Here is an 18,040-nt window from a genome sequence, read left to right on the forward strand (position 1 = left end):
ATAATTACTTCTGACTTTGATGCTCTCATTGTAAATCAATTGTGGTATTTTACTACTTGAATATAATTTCTTATTCCCTTCATGATATCTTCATTCACCTAATGACAGCTGCTTAATACAGTCAAACCTTGCAGAAAAGAAGAATAAAATATTTCACATTTCAAGGTAACTCTTACTTAAAGACTTGAGCTGTAAATAATTTTATTTTTATTTCCTCATATATTACCAATCATTGCAAAAATGATTACAATTTTGACCTATCCTTTTTCCTGTTTCAATTCTGAGCATTGCATAAGGCAGTAAAATGAAGCACAGATTTTTGGACACACACACACAATTAAGTCACAGGAGAGCAAAGCAAGGACCAATATTTCTCAGTCCCATCCCAATTATCAGCGGTGTTGCCAGAACAAGAAAAAAAAAAGTCCCTCAAGTAATATGAACACAGATCTTCGAAACAATGAAATAACTACAGTATTTTACCCTAATTGTTGGAATACACTATACTACTTCTATCCATTCCTGAATCTATGTTCTTGCTATTTTCCAAACTATATTTGAATGAATCTTTCTTGTATCAAATTTAATAATTTAATGTTAATATTTATAATTATTGAAGCTTTACCTTTTTGCCACTCTCCCAGTTCTCTCCAAGACTGGTAACTATGAAGTCCTTTAGATGGCCAAATGGATCTTCTAGAGTATTTCTAAATTCCACATCATAGAAAAGATTGGATCTAAAGCAAGGTAGCTTGAATTTTGCTACTGGTTCACGCAATTTTAGCTGGTTTATAATATCCTTTACCACCTGTAGATATTACAATGTTTTAGAAACTAGTAACAAATCTGACATCCAAATTATATTGAACAATGCACCGATTCTATTATTACTGATTAGAAACCAAAGACATAGCAGAACTAATAATATTAAAGAAAACTGCACTGTAGTGGTTAGAACTGTTTATACTATAATAATACCGTACGTTCATTTCGATCTTCAGCCGAGAGATTGGGAGAAGCATGGCGGGCGGTGCTGACGGAGATGCCGACATTTGCGGCCTGTAATGCCCGCTTATTTTTATGGACATATGCAGACATTTATATGAATATTGCAAAATGAGCACTAACCTGTGTTATAACATGCAAAAGTTCTTCTGTAATTCATCCAAGTTCTGCCCTTATATACACAAATAAATATGCTTTAGAAACGATGTTAAGTTTATATCCTTGAAAGAGTTTTGTGTCGATGGGGATCGTTTGGAGGTTTCGAATGTGCAACACTGTATCAAGATTACGCTGCAGACAAAACCGTTAAAAGTCAATGGTTTTCGTGAGCTTCCTTGTAATCCGAAATCTCCCAGCTTGAGTTTTTTGTTCCTTCGCGACTAGATGAAGACAGAGCTGTAAATATAGTGGCCAGCAGATGTAAACCAAGAGTGTTATTCTCGGTTACTTGCCGTTACTTTTTTGTGTTATTGCATTGTGTGTGTGTGTGTGTTGTGTCAGTGAGACGATTGGAATGCCAGCCGCAAGGTTCACGTTAGAACAAAGAACTTTTATGTATGACACTTACGTGAAAATAGACTCGTGTCGAAACGTGTGTAGGCAATTTGTACAGAAATTTCCAGGCGTTTCGCCTCCACATAGAGATACGGTTAGGCATCTTGTCCTTAAATTATGAAAAACTGGATCGTTAAATATTAAAACACCTAAGCAAAAACGACGGATTCTAGCCGAAGCAAAACTAGATGAAATTGGTGCAGCGTTAGAAAGTTCTCCAAACAAACCTCTACGCCGTGTTTCACAGGAGATGGGCATGTCAAAATCATCTGCACATACAGCCACTAAGCTACTAAAATTAAAACCGTAGTCTTATAACACAGGTTAGTGCTCGTGTTGCAACATTTATATAAATGTCTGCATACGTCCATAAAAATAAGCCGGCATTACAGGCTGCAAATGTCGGCATCTCTGTCAGCGCCACGTTCCACACTTCTCCCGATCTTTCGGCTGAAGATCGAAAGGAACGCACGGTAGTATTAATGTCAATAATAATAGTATATGAGGGTAAGTCAATATATAAGTCGCAAAATGGAATAGAAAGAAAAGTTGAAATAGTTAGCTGATGAAATGTGGTTTATTTTTCAACGTAATCTCCATGAACATTTAGGCACTTGTTCAAGCATTTCACGAGTACTTCAAAGCCAGGAGCAAAGAAGGTTTGAGATTGGTGTCGTAGCCAGCTGGTAACCTCCTCCATATCCTGGAAACGTGACCACCCTGGTGATTCTTCAGTGGGCCGAAGAGATGAAAGTCGGATGGTGCCAAATCTGGACTGTAGGCTGGATGTTCCAGTTGTTCCCAACCTAGGGACCGTATGTGAGCTACTGTTGTATTGGCACTGTGTGGACGAGCGTTGTCATCCAACAGAAGAACTCCATCTCTCAAAGCACCTGGACGTTTCCTGCGAATGGCTGACCGTACCTGTCAGGGTTCTGCAATACGTGGCTGCAGAAACGTGCTGACTGGGTGACCTTAAACTTCCTACACACCTGCCATCTTACCCACTTGGCACTCTAATGACTCACCGCCGTACAAGAATGTGACTACTAGCGCCATATACGATACAAGGTGGTGCTGCCACCGACACTTGCAGAAAGGATCAGTGCAACTGGTATCCATAATACAATTTCACATTGCAGCAATTCAAAGATATTTCATTTTGCGACTTATATACTGACTTCCCCTCATTGCTTTTGAAAAAAAAAAACATGTGAAGTACATTAACATATCTACAGAATAGAAATGTTTGATTCACTACATATAGACGCCCAGAATTTATAATGATGCTGTTAAATCTAGTAGAGAATTTTCCAATAGGAGCTACACTTTTGGGGGAAAGGGAGGGGGGACTATTTCTAGGTTTCTGAAGGCATTAACATAATTGCAGCTCAATCTCACCAGTGATGTGCCAAATTTCTTCTCCGAGATTGGTGCACACCTTACAAATATGACTGTGTACACAACATCTGGAAGTATGTATGAGTAACATTACAATGTAGAAATAAGTATCAAAATTTTATACAGTATAACAGTATTCAGTGCCGCAACCATATGGGGGACAAACACTGAAGTAAAGAAAAGCAAGGCAAGCAGAATCCAAGAGTATCAGGATAAAATGATACTCAAGATGGAATTAGTTTTCATATATTTCTTACATTTTTCTTCCAGACAGCCAATAGCAGCTGCAGAAGTGGGGAAGGGGGGGGGAGGGGCACAGAGGGGCAATTGCTCGCGCTGGATTTCAAATGTTATGCAAATAAAAAATGTTTCATAAAATTTTCTTGCTCACTTTGCTCACAATACCTGCTTTTCTTATGGTCTCATCAAGATCAGAGCCGTAGCTAGGGGGCAGCAGGAGACGGACCTGGGCACCGAACGATCTAAATGAAAAAAGTTGTAAAAGAGAGAATGGCATGAGGTCCCGTGAAATTATTTGGATCTAAAAATTTTCTTGCTTGCTTCGCTTGCAATGTTCTTTTTTTCTGTAAAGCATTGTAAATTACTAGAGAGAGAAGCAAGACCAAAAATGTACTTCAGATTGCTGCAGATAGTGCTAAACAGTTTTATTCTAAATGCATGAACAATTGTTCTGAGGAAAAGGAGTGAACACATCATGTGAGAAACAATTTATATCATTTTTGCTCTTGGTTTGTTATGAGGTGTATGAATTTGTTATGTTATGTATTTAAATAATATATATATGTTTTAATAAAACATTGAATACGTGCACAATTTAGTGTCAACATGTTGCATGTGTATTTTCTTATTTTACGATGCTCCATGTTGCATTTGTGTAAACCTTTTGTTCTACATGAAAGTGGCACATGTCATATACACAAATATAATTATATTCATAATTTTTGTCTTTCAAAAATACAGTTTGTGAGCTTGTTTTTCATTATTAGCTAATGTGAAATTGAACGTGTTGAAAAAATACCACGAAAAATGCCAATAATAATAACAATAACATTATTATTATTGTCACGTTTATGCTCCTGGTATTGCCTGCCCCCCCCCCCCCCATGACAAAAATTTGTGGTTGCACCTCTGGCAGAATTAAAAAAAAAACATGTAAAAGTATGTAATGAAATAAAGATTTGTAAATGTACACTTTTCATTTATAATATTTTTAAGTTCCCTTGTGAGTAAGGGGGTGGAATTTGGCATAAATGCATAGTTGAAATGTTTGTGCATATTTTAGCTTAACATGCACATAACTGCATACATTATGAGTAATTTTCATGCAAACATTCTTTGTGCCGGCACTTAAAATAACATGTCACCTGTCTGTGGGCATTACTTGGGTAAAGGGCATTCCAAAACTCAAAAGTACTGTATGTATTCTTCTTGTGTATTCTCGGGAAAACCATCTCCCCACCAATGAGTGATGTCTAAACAAAATGTAAACTTCCATGTACCAGCAGTAGCAACAGGACTGCACATTATTCGTTGATTGGCTGTTAATACAGCATCCTCATAAATCTCTGCGTTAGTGCCTTACAGAAGTGATCGAGTTAGAAATTTACCAAAATGGAGAAATAAAGCACTTCTTAAACAGTGGATAGAAGCCAACAATTTGTTTATCAGTGATGGATGATCATGTGGCTATCATATTACAGTTTTGGTGTGGTATCCAAACAAATTAATGAATATTCAAATTACATAAGAACACATTTTCTTAAGTGTAACTAAAAAAAAATAGGTTTCTAGCATTACTGGTAATTATTATACATTACAACGAATCACAATACCTTTGTTTCAATAACTGTACCTACATGTTTTTTAATGCATATTTTGACTTATTAGTGCACACACATCTGCCCCTAATTAAGAGATAGAATGTTACAACACATTACGATAAACCAGAAAATTAAACCCAATTTGCAATCTGCAGGAATGTCAGAACTTCAGGTAAATAGTGGTCAGAATCAACTCTTATAAGAATGTAACGAATTTGAATACGTAGCTAATTAAAACAAAAATATAACAGAAGAAAAAATAGCAGGAAAAGGTGAAGGAAAGCAAAAAAAAAAAAAATAATCAAAAGCAAATTGTGCCCATCCAAACATCAGATTCATCATCCTTGTTTATCTGTCCTGAGTAAGATGGTTTGAAACATTGGAAACATTGTGTTTTAAGAAAATATGTGTGGAAACTACTTACTTACATTCTTTATTCTTAATAACAACCTGTGGTGCCATGAGGGCCAGGGCCTACTCATTCGTAGCATAGAAATGTAGTAATGAAAGTCAACACCAATGCACATAGTTAGGTTCATAAATGAAGATTTCCTGTCGGTTACAAGGTATAAAATATTAACAAACACATATAAAAATAATGGCACATTTACATCTTACTTCATGTGTAAAGAAACAAGTACATCTTCAGCACTCAAAAGGGGGGGAGAGGTATGATTCTAAGAAATAACATCTTTACATGCTTACCTCCACACTTGCAGTAGCTGTAAGTGCAATCCATGGAATTTTTGGAAACTTTTTCCTCAACACTCCAAGCTGAAGAAAATCTGGTCTGAAGTCATGACCCCACTCACTCACACAGTGTGCTTCATCAACAACAAAGTAAGAGATCTTCTTGTATCTGTCCAATCTATCAGCAATTGACTGAAAAGCAATAAATAGAAAAAGCAACATTATTTTCTTGCATAATTTTCAGGATAATTAGACTCTGCAACAGTGTCATATAGGGTGATCAACTCTTCTGTATAACCCAGGAACTACCATGTTAGAGCTGCGTTATGTTTTTCCCGTACTGACATTCTAGCTTTTTCACTTATTAAGAAATGAACACTTAGTACATTCAATTTCTTATGTTCTTGAACAAAATTCATGCTGAAACATATATAATTCCTGAAAATCAACAATATCCTGGTTGGTATACACCTTGAAAATGCATCTCCAAATGTTGTAAGTCAAATGAATCTTGGAAGAATTTTCTTCCACATCCAAATTCCTTCATATTAAACAATATGAGTGTTCAATTCGTCAACCCATGTTTCTCACCTGAAAAGATGTACTAGCAGCCTGTTCGGGTGTTATGTACAGCAACTTAGTATTCATCTGCATGCAGTTCAGATCATTCAAAACTCTCTTCCTATCCTCTGAACTCATCTTGGAATTTATGGATTCTGCAGTTATACCCAACTTGCTTAGGTGTTCCATTTGATCCTGAGGAAAAAAAAGAATTTGTTTGTATTTTCATTAGGGAATAGGAAAACTTAAATCTAAACATTTGGCAGATCTCCCTGGTGAAAAAAACAAACAACAATACGAAAACAAATTAGTCCATTGCTGATAGAACACATAAGATGCATATTGCATGACTAATACTTATAAAATGTTCTAACAAAAGCAAAACAAAATGAATTCATAAAAAAATGTCAAACATTTTGCTTCAAGTTCACTTTATGCTCAGACAGGATACTTTGGACTGGATCTGCAAAATAACATGGGATCCAAACCACTACGAAACAAAGGGATTGGACCTTACGCTCTTGATTACAAGTTAGCAGCATTACTATTATGCCATCGGGGAGGCCCTCAGGAAAAAAAAAAATAATGAAAAGAAGTATTAGTAATTTCACAAATTGCATTACCAACAGAATGATTAAGAGGAGATGATCACATTCACTGCCACTCCACAAAATTGCACTTTCTCTTAAATTAGAATATGTCACAAAAATATTATATTAATCCACATAATACTTTCTCTGTGGCATTACCAAAGAATTCCATGTGTACAGATGTATACATACACCACTAGTTTTACAGAAAAAAAAGTTCTTTACCATGTCCTCTAGTAAAATTATTTCAATTTCCATGGTGAGTTGTATTGTAGAATCACGGACACTTCTGGGTTGTAACAAATTCATTGAAGTCAACGGAATCATTACAACCCAGATGTGTCCATTACTGTACAAGGCACTTTGAGTTTGAGTTTTTAAGCCCACTTTGTGCACAAATAGGCTAATCTGAACTGGACCTACAGTTTAAAGTGAGATCTGAACCAATGCCTCCATCAGGTATCGAACCTGGGACACCTTGATTACAAGACGATGACTTGGAGGCTACAAGGCATTTTATTACATATCTTCTCGACCAATTGAAGTAAACCATAGCATACATTTTTCATGCAGTATCTCGTCATTTGTGAATGTGTAACTGAAAATCTGGAAACATTTATTTATTTTTAATTCTGACTCATGTATGTCCCTATGGGTACTTTAGTATTATACGGACTACCTCCAATTAGTATGCTATACGTACTCAACCTAACCTAACCTTCATATCTAATTAGTATGCCACAGGAACCTAACCTAACTTATTAGATATGAAGGCTAGGTTAGGTTGAGTACGTATAGCATACTAATTGGAGGTAGTCCGTATACTAAAGTACCTCCCTATGTATTTCACTGTTGATGCCTACATGTTTTTTCCTCCACTGATTGGGAATACATTTCTCTATAGCTATACAAGGACTGATCAGTGGATGGATTTGGATGGAATGTAGCTACTGGTAACAGGATGTAGAACTGTGGTATCACTATCTGTTCAAGATTAAAAAACTAACCTTTATAAGTGCTAACAAAGGTGACACTACAATGGCCACCTTTCCTTCTTTGAGAACTGCAGGCAACTGGTAGCATAATGATTTTCCAGATCCTGTAGGCATTGAGACAAAAACATCTTGTTTACCTGAAGAGAAAAGAAACTGTCAATATCTTCATTACATATTGCAATACAGCCATACATTTCCATTGATTGCTGAATATACAGGGTGATTCAAAAGTCACCATACATAGCAGTTTTGTGGTTACACAACATGTTCAATGTGACCCTGTTGTTGTGAATGCACATGTCCATGCATTTTAATTGTTATATCATTCTATGATTATCACAAATTGTACAAAAGAATAAGGAAAGTGTTTAGAATACTTAGAATTGAGTGTGAAGTTTCATGGCATGCTTGAAAATTGCGGAACATATGTATTTGTGAAAAAAAAAGTTGGACAAGTGACAATGCTTTTCAATTTCTGCTGTTTGGAATATTTTTCACCTGGAAAATGTTGTATACACGTGCAGAAGAGAAAGGAAAGTGTGCAAATAATAAGGCAAGCCTAACTTTCTCAAAAAGGTATTATCAGTAACATTGTATGCACACAGGAGCATAACTACAATGATTAAATGTTCCTTCGCACAAACACCGTTGACTCTTTATTTCGTCATTTCTTACATTTGTACTTACAGATTATGCATTGCGAAAGATTCTTTCAGGTGTTATTTTGCTTTTGTCAAGAAAATAACTTCAATTTTTCACATTAAGAGCATTTATTGTTCTTACTTATTTCGCTTCGGTAAGACACAATATGGCGGGCACAGCTTGACGCGTCATGGATCATGAGTGGGTATGCAGTGTTTCCAACCTTCTTAACCAAAAAATGCCCCACAAACCATTCACGCATAGCCCCAAAAACCATTCACACATAGCCCCAGAAACCATTCACGGAAGGTTAGGTTAGATTGAATTAGGTTAAGCAAATATAGTTACAATTTGGGGTCGTATTTCATTTTTTCATCTTCTTGCAAACAATGGTGTGGTTGGAAACACTGACAGGTGCAACATTCGGTTCACGTAAAGAAAGCTAATACCATCAACGGAAATTGTGCGTCGGAAAGATACTACACACATGAATTTGCAGTAAAATAGATTGCACAATGGAAAAAAATATATCCACGACCTATAAACAATCTATAGAAACTCAATTTGGTAAGTACTTTCTCCTGTAAAAATGAAGAAATCTGTTTGTGCTAGATCGAACATGTACCCTACAGTGCTAAGAACACCAAACCTGACCTGCCTATCCTACTCTCATAAATGTAGATTTAAAATTAAGAAGTTGTTTTTTTTTCACATGGAAAATTTGAATGTGATGGAAATATTTGTGCTATTTATAGAAAAAACATCAATAAAGTGGACACATCACTTTGTAACATGCATGAAGGGCTACATAGATGCCATTATATTTCATATCTGAGGCAACAACCTAGTCCAAAAAATTGCCACTTACTGGGAAACATACGAAACTTACACACACACACACATAAAAAGACGGTAACAGTTTCCGATCGGAATAACGGATTTCTTCATTTTTACACAAGAAAGTACTTACGGGAATGAGTTCTGTTAGCATTTGGATACTTCGTGGAAGTATTTTCTGTCATCGTAGAATCTGCTGGAGCGGAAAATCATGTGTTTTTCACGAAAAATATCACTCTGACGCACAATTGCCGTTGCTGTTCCTTGCTTGCTCAACGTGAACCGAATGTTCATGATGTAACCCCCTGTCAGTGTTTCCAACGACGCGGTGTTTTGCAAGATGAAAAAACGAAATATACATTCCAGATATTACTAAGACCCCAAATTTTAACTATGTTTGCTTAACCTAACCTTACTGTGAATGGTTTGTGGGGCTATCCGGGAATGGTTTTTGGGGCTATCCGTGAATGGTTCGTGGGGCATTTTTTGGTTAAGCAGGTTGGAAACACTGTAAACCCACTGATCATCGACTCTACTGAAGCTGTACCCGCCATATTGTGTCTTAAGCAAGCAAAAAAAAAAAGGACGAACAATAATTACTGTTATTGACATTATTTTAGTCAGAAAAGCAAAATCACACCTTCAAGAATCTCACAATGCGCAATAGGTAAGTATGAATGTAAAAAGTGATTAAATAAACGAGTGAGAGGTGTTCGGCCGATCGGAAACAGGTAATCAAAAGACCAAATAATCAGTAAACACCTTCAGTATCTACATAATGTATGCATGTACTTAATGAATGCCAGAAAGCAATCAGATAACTGTGATCACGTTAGGTTAAGTTCATTATTCTAAACACACCCAGTTCTCATACCATGTAGTACTTCATAGAAGTATCTATTTATGACACTCTCCTTTGAATATGTCACCTCCTCAATGTAACTCTTTTCCACTTGTCATGCAAAATTACATTTTACAGACCTTCTTTTTCACAGAAACTTTTGAACATGGTAAGAGGCTTATTCACATAGTGTAAAATTTCGTTCAAGTTCACTTTATGCACATTTAAGCTGGTAGGGATTAGATCACTTTACAGTGGGATCCAAACAACTACACTCTGCCTCAGACATGTCTGGAGCAAGGCCACACATAGCAGCAGAGAAGTGGGGGAAATCGAGTGGGCAGTGAAGTACACGCTGCTGGGAAGTCTGATAACAGTAGTTGATTTTCCCCTCCACACAATCCCACCCCCTCTCACGTGTTCATTGGTAAGCCATCTCGCGTTAATACTTGCACGGATACTTGTTTTCCTTCGCCTGCTTAGAGATGGGGAAGAGTAGATGTGGTTCCACCGGATTGAATTTGGCACCCTTGATTACAGGGGGACAGCGTTATCCCTAAAACATTGGAGAGGCACTGTTCACCTAATTTTACATCACACTCGTTGTCTAGGCATAACACATGAAAAAAAAAGTTTTGTTTTTATTTAAAACAGTCTGTTATCAGTGTGGAAAAACAGTGGACCATTTCGTGATCAACAATATACAACTACAAATATGTGTACTTAAGTTCCATTATTTACCTTCAATGACTTTTTCAACGGCTTTCCTTTGTTGCTCACTTTTGAAAGCTTTGTGTCGAAAATATTTGTAAAGATTGGTAACAAGTTCATTCTCTTCGATCATGCCATTACACAATGTATCCGACATACTCATCCCCTAAGAAAAACAAACAAAACGTTATTCACTACTCAGACTGAATAAATAAAAATTATCGCTTTAGGAGATATATTCTTGGACCGATGTTACTAAAGTCAAAGAAAAAAGGAGTACAAACATCTATAATCGTAAAACTATTCATGTCACTGCTGGAGCACTGATTGAACACATTAAAAAAAAAAAAGTTTCATGCTTTACAAATTTTACATTGCACTCCAACAGAGTTTCCTTCAAGTGGTCTTGTCTGGTGTTAAATTTCCGTGAAAATAGAAACGTCCTGCATCTTTAATCACTGTTGCCAACATATAAAAAGTGGAAAGTTACTAAACCTGTGTATGATTGAAACACTGCCCATCCCCCCCCCCCCAAAAAAAAAGTGCGACGTTTTTGTGCAGGGCCGGTAGGAAGTCAGGGGCCCGTCAAGTATCTGAGCGACGCTCGTTCAGCAAGATTTTCGCTCATTGAGCAGACAGATCATTTACTTGACGCTGTTTGCTCATTGATCAAAATCAGATAGATCTTAACGGTGTGTGCTGACTGCTCATTGAACGAATATACGAGCTCATATCAGTGTAATCTGTGTTAATTATGGAAATAGTTGATGTGGACAAATGTAGGGGTGTATGGGACAGGAAATTTTTTAAATCTGGAAGTTCTGCTTGGAAAAAAAATGGCTATTATCCGATTAAGTCGGGAAATTTGCGGGACGGGGAAAGTTCAAAATTTCCTGATGCTGTGGAAATCTAGGATCCTCCACCGTTGTCCCCTTAATCCGACAGTTCGGGATCCCGAAAAGCTCGGAAATAATTTCCCGAAGTCGGGATCGGGACTTTTTTTTTTTCGATCACAGTACCGACTTTTCGAGATCCCGCACTCCCCTAGACAAAACTGTGGAAATTTTATTTTTAACACACTTGCACATCTATATATTTGGAATCAACAACACTTTCATTTTTTAAAAGGCAGTGTCTGCTGCCACGTTCTTTTTCTGCTGGAACCTCAAAAAAGATGCGCGTGGCAGCAGACTCGGTCTTTGTCTTATCGTGATTTCATCATGCTATATATGCAATTACGTCTGTAACACATACTGTGAAGTTGTAGCGATTACTTTCACAAAAATGTTTTACGATTAGGTCCCTTAGCATTCTTCTAATAATAAACCTAAATACTCTCGTAGTTAGGTTAGGTTCTGTTAGAATTAAAATAATATCGTTAAATGCTTTCTAAAGAAAAAAGTTCTAAATTACCTGTACATTCATTCCCACTAATCATAAACTTGCATTTCTGTCGTGTTAATCTGTTCTTAAGATTTGTAACATCCTCTTAGCAGACGAATTACGTGGCAGGAGCAACTTTGACGCTTATTCTTACTGCTGACATGTGCGTGGCAACAGACTCGGTCTTTTTAAAAATACAAATTACAAAAAGTTGAAAATGATATTACCTTCTGTCACTTGAACTTCCTCTGTAATTACGCTATATATAAATGCACTTCTTCATTAGACGCCATCTTCACACAATTTTCCTTTTAGCCGGCCCCCGTGGCGGAGTGTTTAGTACAGTGGGATCCATGAGTATCACCGTGCAAATTGTCCATCACCATGTTCGTACATCTTATTTGATCCAATAAGAGCTTTAAGAATTAAAAGAAAACTCAAAACAAGCTGGTTACAATTTCTGAACCAGCATACATAAAAAAAATCCATAGCTTAAAAACACATAGGATGTAAGAGAAAAATCAATGAAAATAGTCATGGACAATTTGCAGGGTAATACTCATGGATCCCACTGTACATCGCGCTACGACACCAGGGGTCCCGGGTTCGAATCCTATCCTGGGCATGGATGTTTGTGAGTGTCCATTCATCAATTTCATTGTATCATCACTCATACTCATCCCCATCTTCGCAAATTAGCCAAAAGTGACCCAAGAAGCGAAATAAAATAAAGCCAATCAATCAATTTTCCTTTTGTTCATCTTTGCCTCACGATATCGAAACATAAAGCAATATCCACAGACTAGAAATGATATTTTGTGGCGAGCAAGGTTCAAATTCGCTTAGCGAGCAAGTGAACAAAGAGAATGGGATTGTAAGAAAATAATGCATTTTTATACAAGATCTAGATATTCCAGTTCCGAGCACCACAGCCGAAGCAGGGCCGGAGCTCCCCGAACTCAAGTGGTCACGCTGCCACTATAGATGATCGGAAACCAGCAGCCTCACGTGTTGTTTGGACCCATGACGTCACACTAATATGGTCCATTGCTACTGGCTTTCCTCGACTGGATTCTATGTGGAACAGCCAATCAGAGCAAAGTTTGGCCATGTGAAGATAACCTGTGGGTTACCAAAGGAGAGTTTCTTGTCTGTGGTTTCCGAGTGCTGGCTGTTTTTGTTCGTTTCTCCGTTTCTCGATAAAGAAAAAGTAAAAGAGATTACGTGCAGTACATTCGTGTTCAGTTCATTAATATTTAGGTATTTATGCAAAGCGATGAGATGTGTACGTGACACATATGATTAGCTGAAAATGAAAATCCTTATTATTACAAGTGTATTAAATATTTGACTTTTTTGTGTGTGTGTGTGTGTGAATGAATCCTGCGAATCTCATGTATGAATATGCACAGGCTATCCGAGTTCATCAAAAAGCTTGTTCGGTACGCATTGATTACCATATTTTTTCGAGCCAATCTCTAGTTCATACTTTTCTTTTTTTAATTTTTAATAAAAGCACAACGCAGTAATTCTCCTACAACATTTTTCAAATGGCTCGTCCATCTTTACAGATTGCTGCTCTGCGCAATGTCTTATGGGAACAAAAGTCTATCGACAAGTACGGTAACAAGTATTGTGTAAGGTGAAAACTAGCAAATGGGTAGCCAGTCCAGCGCCAACTAGGGCATTCCTACTGGAAATCCAGTTCCGTGTGATTCGGGCTTTATTTGGCCGTTAAGTAGCTCAGCGATCACGTTGCTCGCTGAGCACTCAGACACTCGACGTGCCCCACAGTACTAAAGCCCCAAGATTGGCATGTCTAAAACAAAGTACTTTTGAAAGACACATGTTTATAATTTAAAACATTTATTAAATGTTTTAAGCACTATCTCTTAAACATGTCTAAAACATTTTTGTTCCGTATCTTAAAATTACAATGTTTTTAAGGACACGGGTGAGCATTGGATTGCAAGATGCAAGGATTTATCCAGAATTTTCCACCTGTGGAGGGGTGGGGGAAGGGGAAGAGACCTGGAAATGTTCTTGCAAACAAATTACACCTAATCAACGATCACTAATTACAATAAAGTAAATATATGAAGACTAATACGTGTTTTATAACGATGTAATTAGCTTTCAATGGAATTGTAATAACCCAGAAGTGTTCGTGACTGTACATACCATAAGTCTTCATATACCTATTGATATTATTACAGAAAAAAAGATGGAACAAAACACTGAAGTCTTCAAGTGTAATTACAAATGACGAGTTGCAATAAAGAGTTGATATTCTAAATTTAAAATACAATGAAGCGTAGCTTTTCTTGCTTTAGATGACTCCACGAAAATCCTTCCACTTCAGCATCCACAGAAGACAAATACTTGGAAACAGGCTTGCTACGTAAAATTAGCTCTTCGCCCACGCTACAAATTTTCAAGTTAAAAATATAAGTGTCACAATCTAACTGTAAATGTAACTGTTGATAACTTTACTTCTCTTGCAATAAATTAATTATGTTACAGCCTCAGCTAGTTACTTCCGAACACTAGTGTAAGTTTGTATTGAGGGATGTAAGGATAAGTTGAGAACCAATAAGAAGAGTCGAGCCTTGGTTAAAAATTTTAGAGGGGTGTTGAGTAAATTTTGGGGGGACTGTGAGGGGTGTTGAGGGTGGGTATATAAATCACTGCTAAGAAGTACAAACATTAGCAGTGGTGCGAGACCTATAACCATTTTTCCAATACAAATTCCAAAAGTCTGGTAAAATTGGATACTTCTGCTTTCATACGCAATTATTTATGCGTAGCTAATCCAAAATACACCGTCTGTGACTATGAGTATGTAACCTACAGGGGGGCTAGGGGGCAGAAGCCCCCAAAACTGGTCTCAGCCTCCCCGTAGCCCCCTAGATTTTTTAAATACGGTAGATGAATTTCGATCGAAAACTTAAAAAGTAGAAGTTTTCATTTTCCATTATAAAACTTCCATTGGGGCAAGTACAATGTTCAAATACATTTTCTAGCTCGTTAGATCGCCCTATTTATGATGTGTTTTAAAATTTAATAGGGGAACAACAGCTGCAGATATGCCTGGATAACAGTGGCCACTGATAATTTATTTGATACTAAGTAATTGGCCAATCTAGTCGCCAAACTTGCTACGAAATCTGGTCATGTCTGGTAGATGAACGTATTCAGTGAGATTGTTCTTTGATTCTTGGCATATACAGTTTCTGAATAGGTCTAGCAGGTGTGACAAATGAATTTTACATGAATAAGTAGGACGACGTTCAAAATCTAAAGAAGCGTTATGTTTATTTTCTGTTTGCTAGTTCCTCATTGGAGTACCGACAATTGCACGAGTGTTAGCGATGTTCTCTCATTGGTTTCGTCGTTATATCTATTCTTATCGCTGCAATATTCGAGAGGGACAAATACGATGATAGAGAATCAAAGAGTACATAAACTAACCGATTCTTAAATGCTAACATTAAAATTGGGCTCCCAGCCCCTATAGTCTAGCTATAAACCTGATATGAAGGAGTCCTGGCTTCCATCCTCGGTTGAGGTATAACATCTCATTAAGTGGTTCGGTTGGGATTTCACTAGATTTGATTTTTGATTTGATTTGATTTATTTTATTTTACTTCGCGTTTTGAGCTTCTTGGCTAATTTGCGAAGATGGGGATGAGTGATAAAATGATGAATGGACATTCACAAACAACCATGCCCGAGCGGGATTCGAACCCGGGACCCTTGGCGTCGCAGCGCGCTGTGCTAACCACTCAGCCACAGGGTCCAGCGGATTTCACTAGAAACTGTAGCTCTCGTCCATACTGTAGCTCTCTGTGCATATTGCGGACCTTAATACAAATCCAATCAACTAATGATTGCTATGGTGCCAAAATCAGCATGCTTGGGCAATTTTATTGCTCGCAGTCCTAGTCCTACATGTTAATTAATTATCATTTGTGAGGCTAGAAAATAATTTCTGCAGTACCGTCATAGTGGTATCCGTGCAAGAGAAACAATCTTTGATCCAATTCTGTTCAGTATTTATTCATAATATATTCGGAAATAAAATTATAATCTTCAGCACTTATTTTCACTAATCAAAATGCTCAGTGCAAGTGTTGCAACTCTATTAATTGCTTTTATGTCAATACATTTGTCTCCTGATGAAGGTCAATTTGTAATGAAAATAGGTTTGTTCCTTGAGAGTGGCACCTCCTATGTTGACGGTATTTCTCGTATCCTCCCCATTTTTAGCCCTAAGTTCTGAATTTCAGTCGTTGAACAAGAAAATGTAAGATATTTCATAATGACAGCAGATAAAATAATATCATTAACACATTTTCTAGTCAAGAGTGGTGTTGTTTATTTTATGCCTACTTTATGGAGTTAGTGCCACTTTTCTAAAGCACGAAAAGCTACAATCTTTTGCCGCTTCCTTTTGTTGTCATTTGGACAATTTAGAGTTATGGCACACTATGATGTAGAAAGGAACTAAAAATAAAGACCCTTCAGCACCTCCTTGCAAATGTTGAAACATTAAAAACTGCCTTTTACAAACTTTACAAGCTTTGTGTTATTATAATGTGCATATCCCTATCAACGGCTGTTTGCAGCAAATCAGGTGTTATCTTCGCAATCGAATTGGTAACGAGAGGTTGAGTGCTGTATTTATTTTCTCTTTGAGAAAGAGGTTGCACATTCTTTGGATTTAAACAAGGTTGTTTGTTTGATTTGGTGTTTTAAGTCCACTTTATGCACAGTAAGGCTAATTGGGACTGGGGTTACAGTTGAAAGTGGGATCCGAACCACTATGTGCCTCCACTGGGTATCGAACCCAGGACACCTTGTTTACAAGGCGACGACGCTACCACTGCGCCATCGGGAAGGCTTAAACAAGGTTGTAGCTGCTCATGAAAATATACGTATCTTATCGTATTTTTTGATGTGGTTCATTTTCTCATTTTAGCAACAAAAAAAAGTACTCAAAGTCTTTACATAGAAATAGTGTTATGTTTATATTTACACGTTTATCCGTAGCTTTTATGACGTATTTTGAACTGAATAGTAATTAGTAAGTCTGTGATATTATTCCACTCAAAACTGCGTTTGGAAGAGACAGCAATAGAATTATTTCATTTTACTTGACATGAAATATCCATGCCTAAAAGTAGGGCTACTTTTGTGTGTGATGGAACAAAATGCACTGTCACTGGTAAAAATATACCGTAGAAAAGTTTTACGTAAATACCCCGAGAATTTGACTCCGAAATCTTGAGCCCCTCCACTTATTTCAGGCTGGCGCCGTCACTGGTAACAATGTTGAAAGGTAATAAATCTATACTCTTTGCTCCACTCTAAATTGGTTTACTGATTAAATTAGCTTACAATTCAGAAATAAAGTAAGCATAAATGATAAAGCCTCAACTCTACTAACAGTATAGCGTAGGGGAAGGTAGTGCTCCAATGAAGTACGGATTTATTTAGAAAATTACGAAGTTAATTCGACAACAAGAAATAAACGGAAATCCACATGCAAAACTGCACGAGGGTTGAATTCCTGACCAAGACCTCTTAGGCCAACTCCCGTGACGTCATTGTATTTGTGTTGAGTTCTGGAGGTAGGGGGAAAAAAGAGGACAGGCATGATTTATTTTAAGCGACTTACATCATTGGAGTTTTACAAGAGCAGGCCAAACACCCACGAGGAACCAAGCGCTTTTGTCGCCTTTTGACTTCGTGGGCCTTCTTTATTTATTTGCAAACCGGATTTTACTTTCAGTACAAGTAGCCATCTTGATGAGTAACTTGTAAAATGTCACCTTCAATCAACCAACGTTCTTTTTTATTCCCTTGTGAAAAAATGGAAGAAGTGAACCTGTCCAAGTTCTTAGTCTATTTGTGTTCTCCTCTTTTGGTGTGATCTTGCTCGTCATGGCAACTTTCTCTGCAAGTTCGAAGAAGCTTCAGTAATTA

The 18,040-nt window shown here is 37.2% G+C and overlaps 1 protein-coding gene across 3 annotated transcripts in view; it reads right to left on the reverse strand.

The window, feature by feature from the left end:
- The window catches only part of LOC145985415 (ATP-dependent DNA helicase Q5-like), a 360,878-nt gene that overhangs the window by 24,432 nt on the left and 318,406 nt on the right, over positions 1 to 18,040 (reverse strand). For 2 of the 3 annotated variants that reach the window (XM_083119414.1, XM_083119415.1), the window contains 5 exons: positions 10,700 to 10,835; positions 7,651 to 7,775; positions 6,084 to 6,248; positions 5,508 to 5,684; positions 626 to 808 (listed from right to left, as the gene is read on the reverse strand). In XM_083119414.1, coding sequence (XP_082975540.1) covers positions 626 to 808; positions 5,508 to 5,684; positions 6,084 to 6,248; positions 7,651 to 7,775; positions 10,700 to 10,832 — 783 coding nt within the window. In that variant the 5' untranslated portion in view covers positions 10,833 to 10,835. Of the gene's footprint in view, positions 1 to 625; positions 809 to 5,507; positions 5,685 to 6,083; positions 6,249 to 7,650; positions 7,776 to 10,699; positions 10,836 to 10,953; positions 11,091 to 18,040 lie in introns of those variants that run through there. The other variant, XM_083119413.1, reaches the window with a different exon arrangement.

This window comes from Lepisma saccharinum, chromosome 3 (assembly GCF_977018435.1).
Source record: "Lepisma saccharinum chromosome 3, izLepSacc3.1, whole genome shotgun sequence".
Taxonomy (NCBI): Eukaryota; Metazoa; Arthropoda; class Insecta; order Zygentoma; family Lepismatidae; genus Lepisma; species Lepisma saccharinum.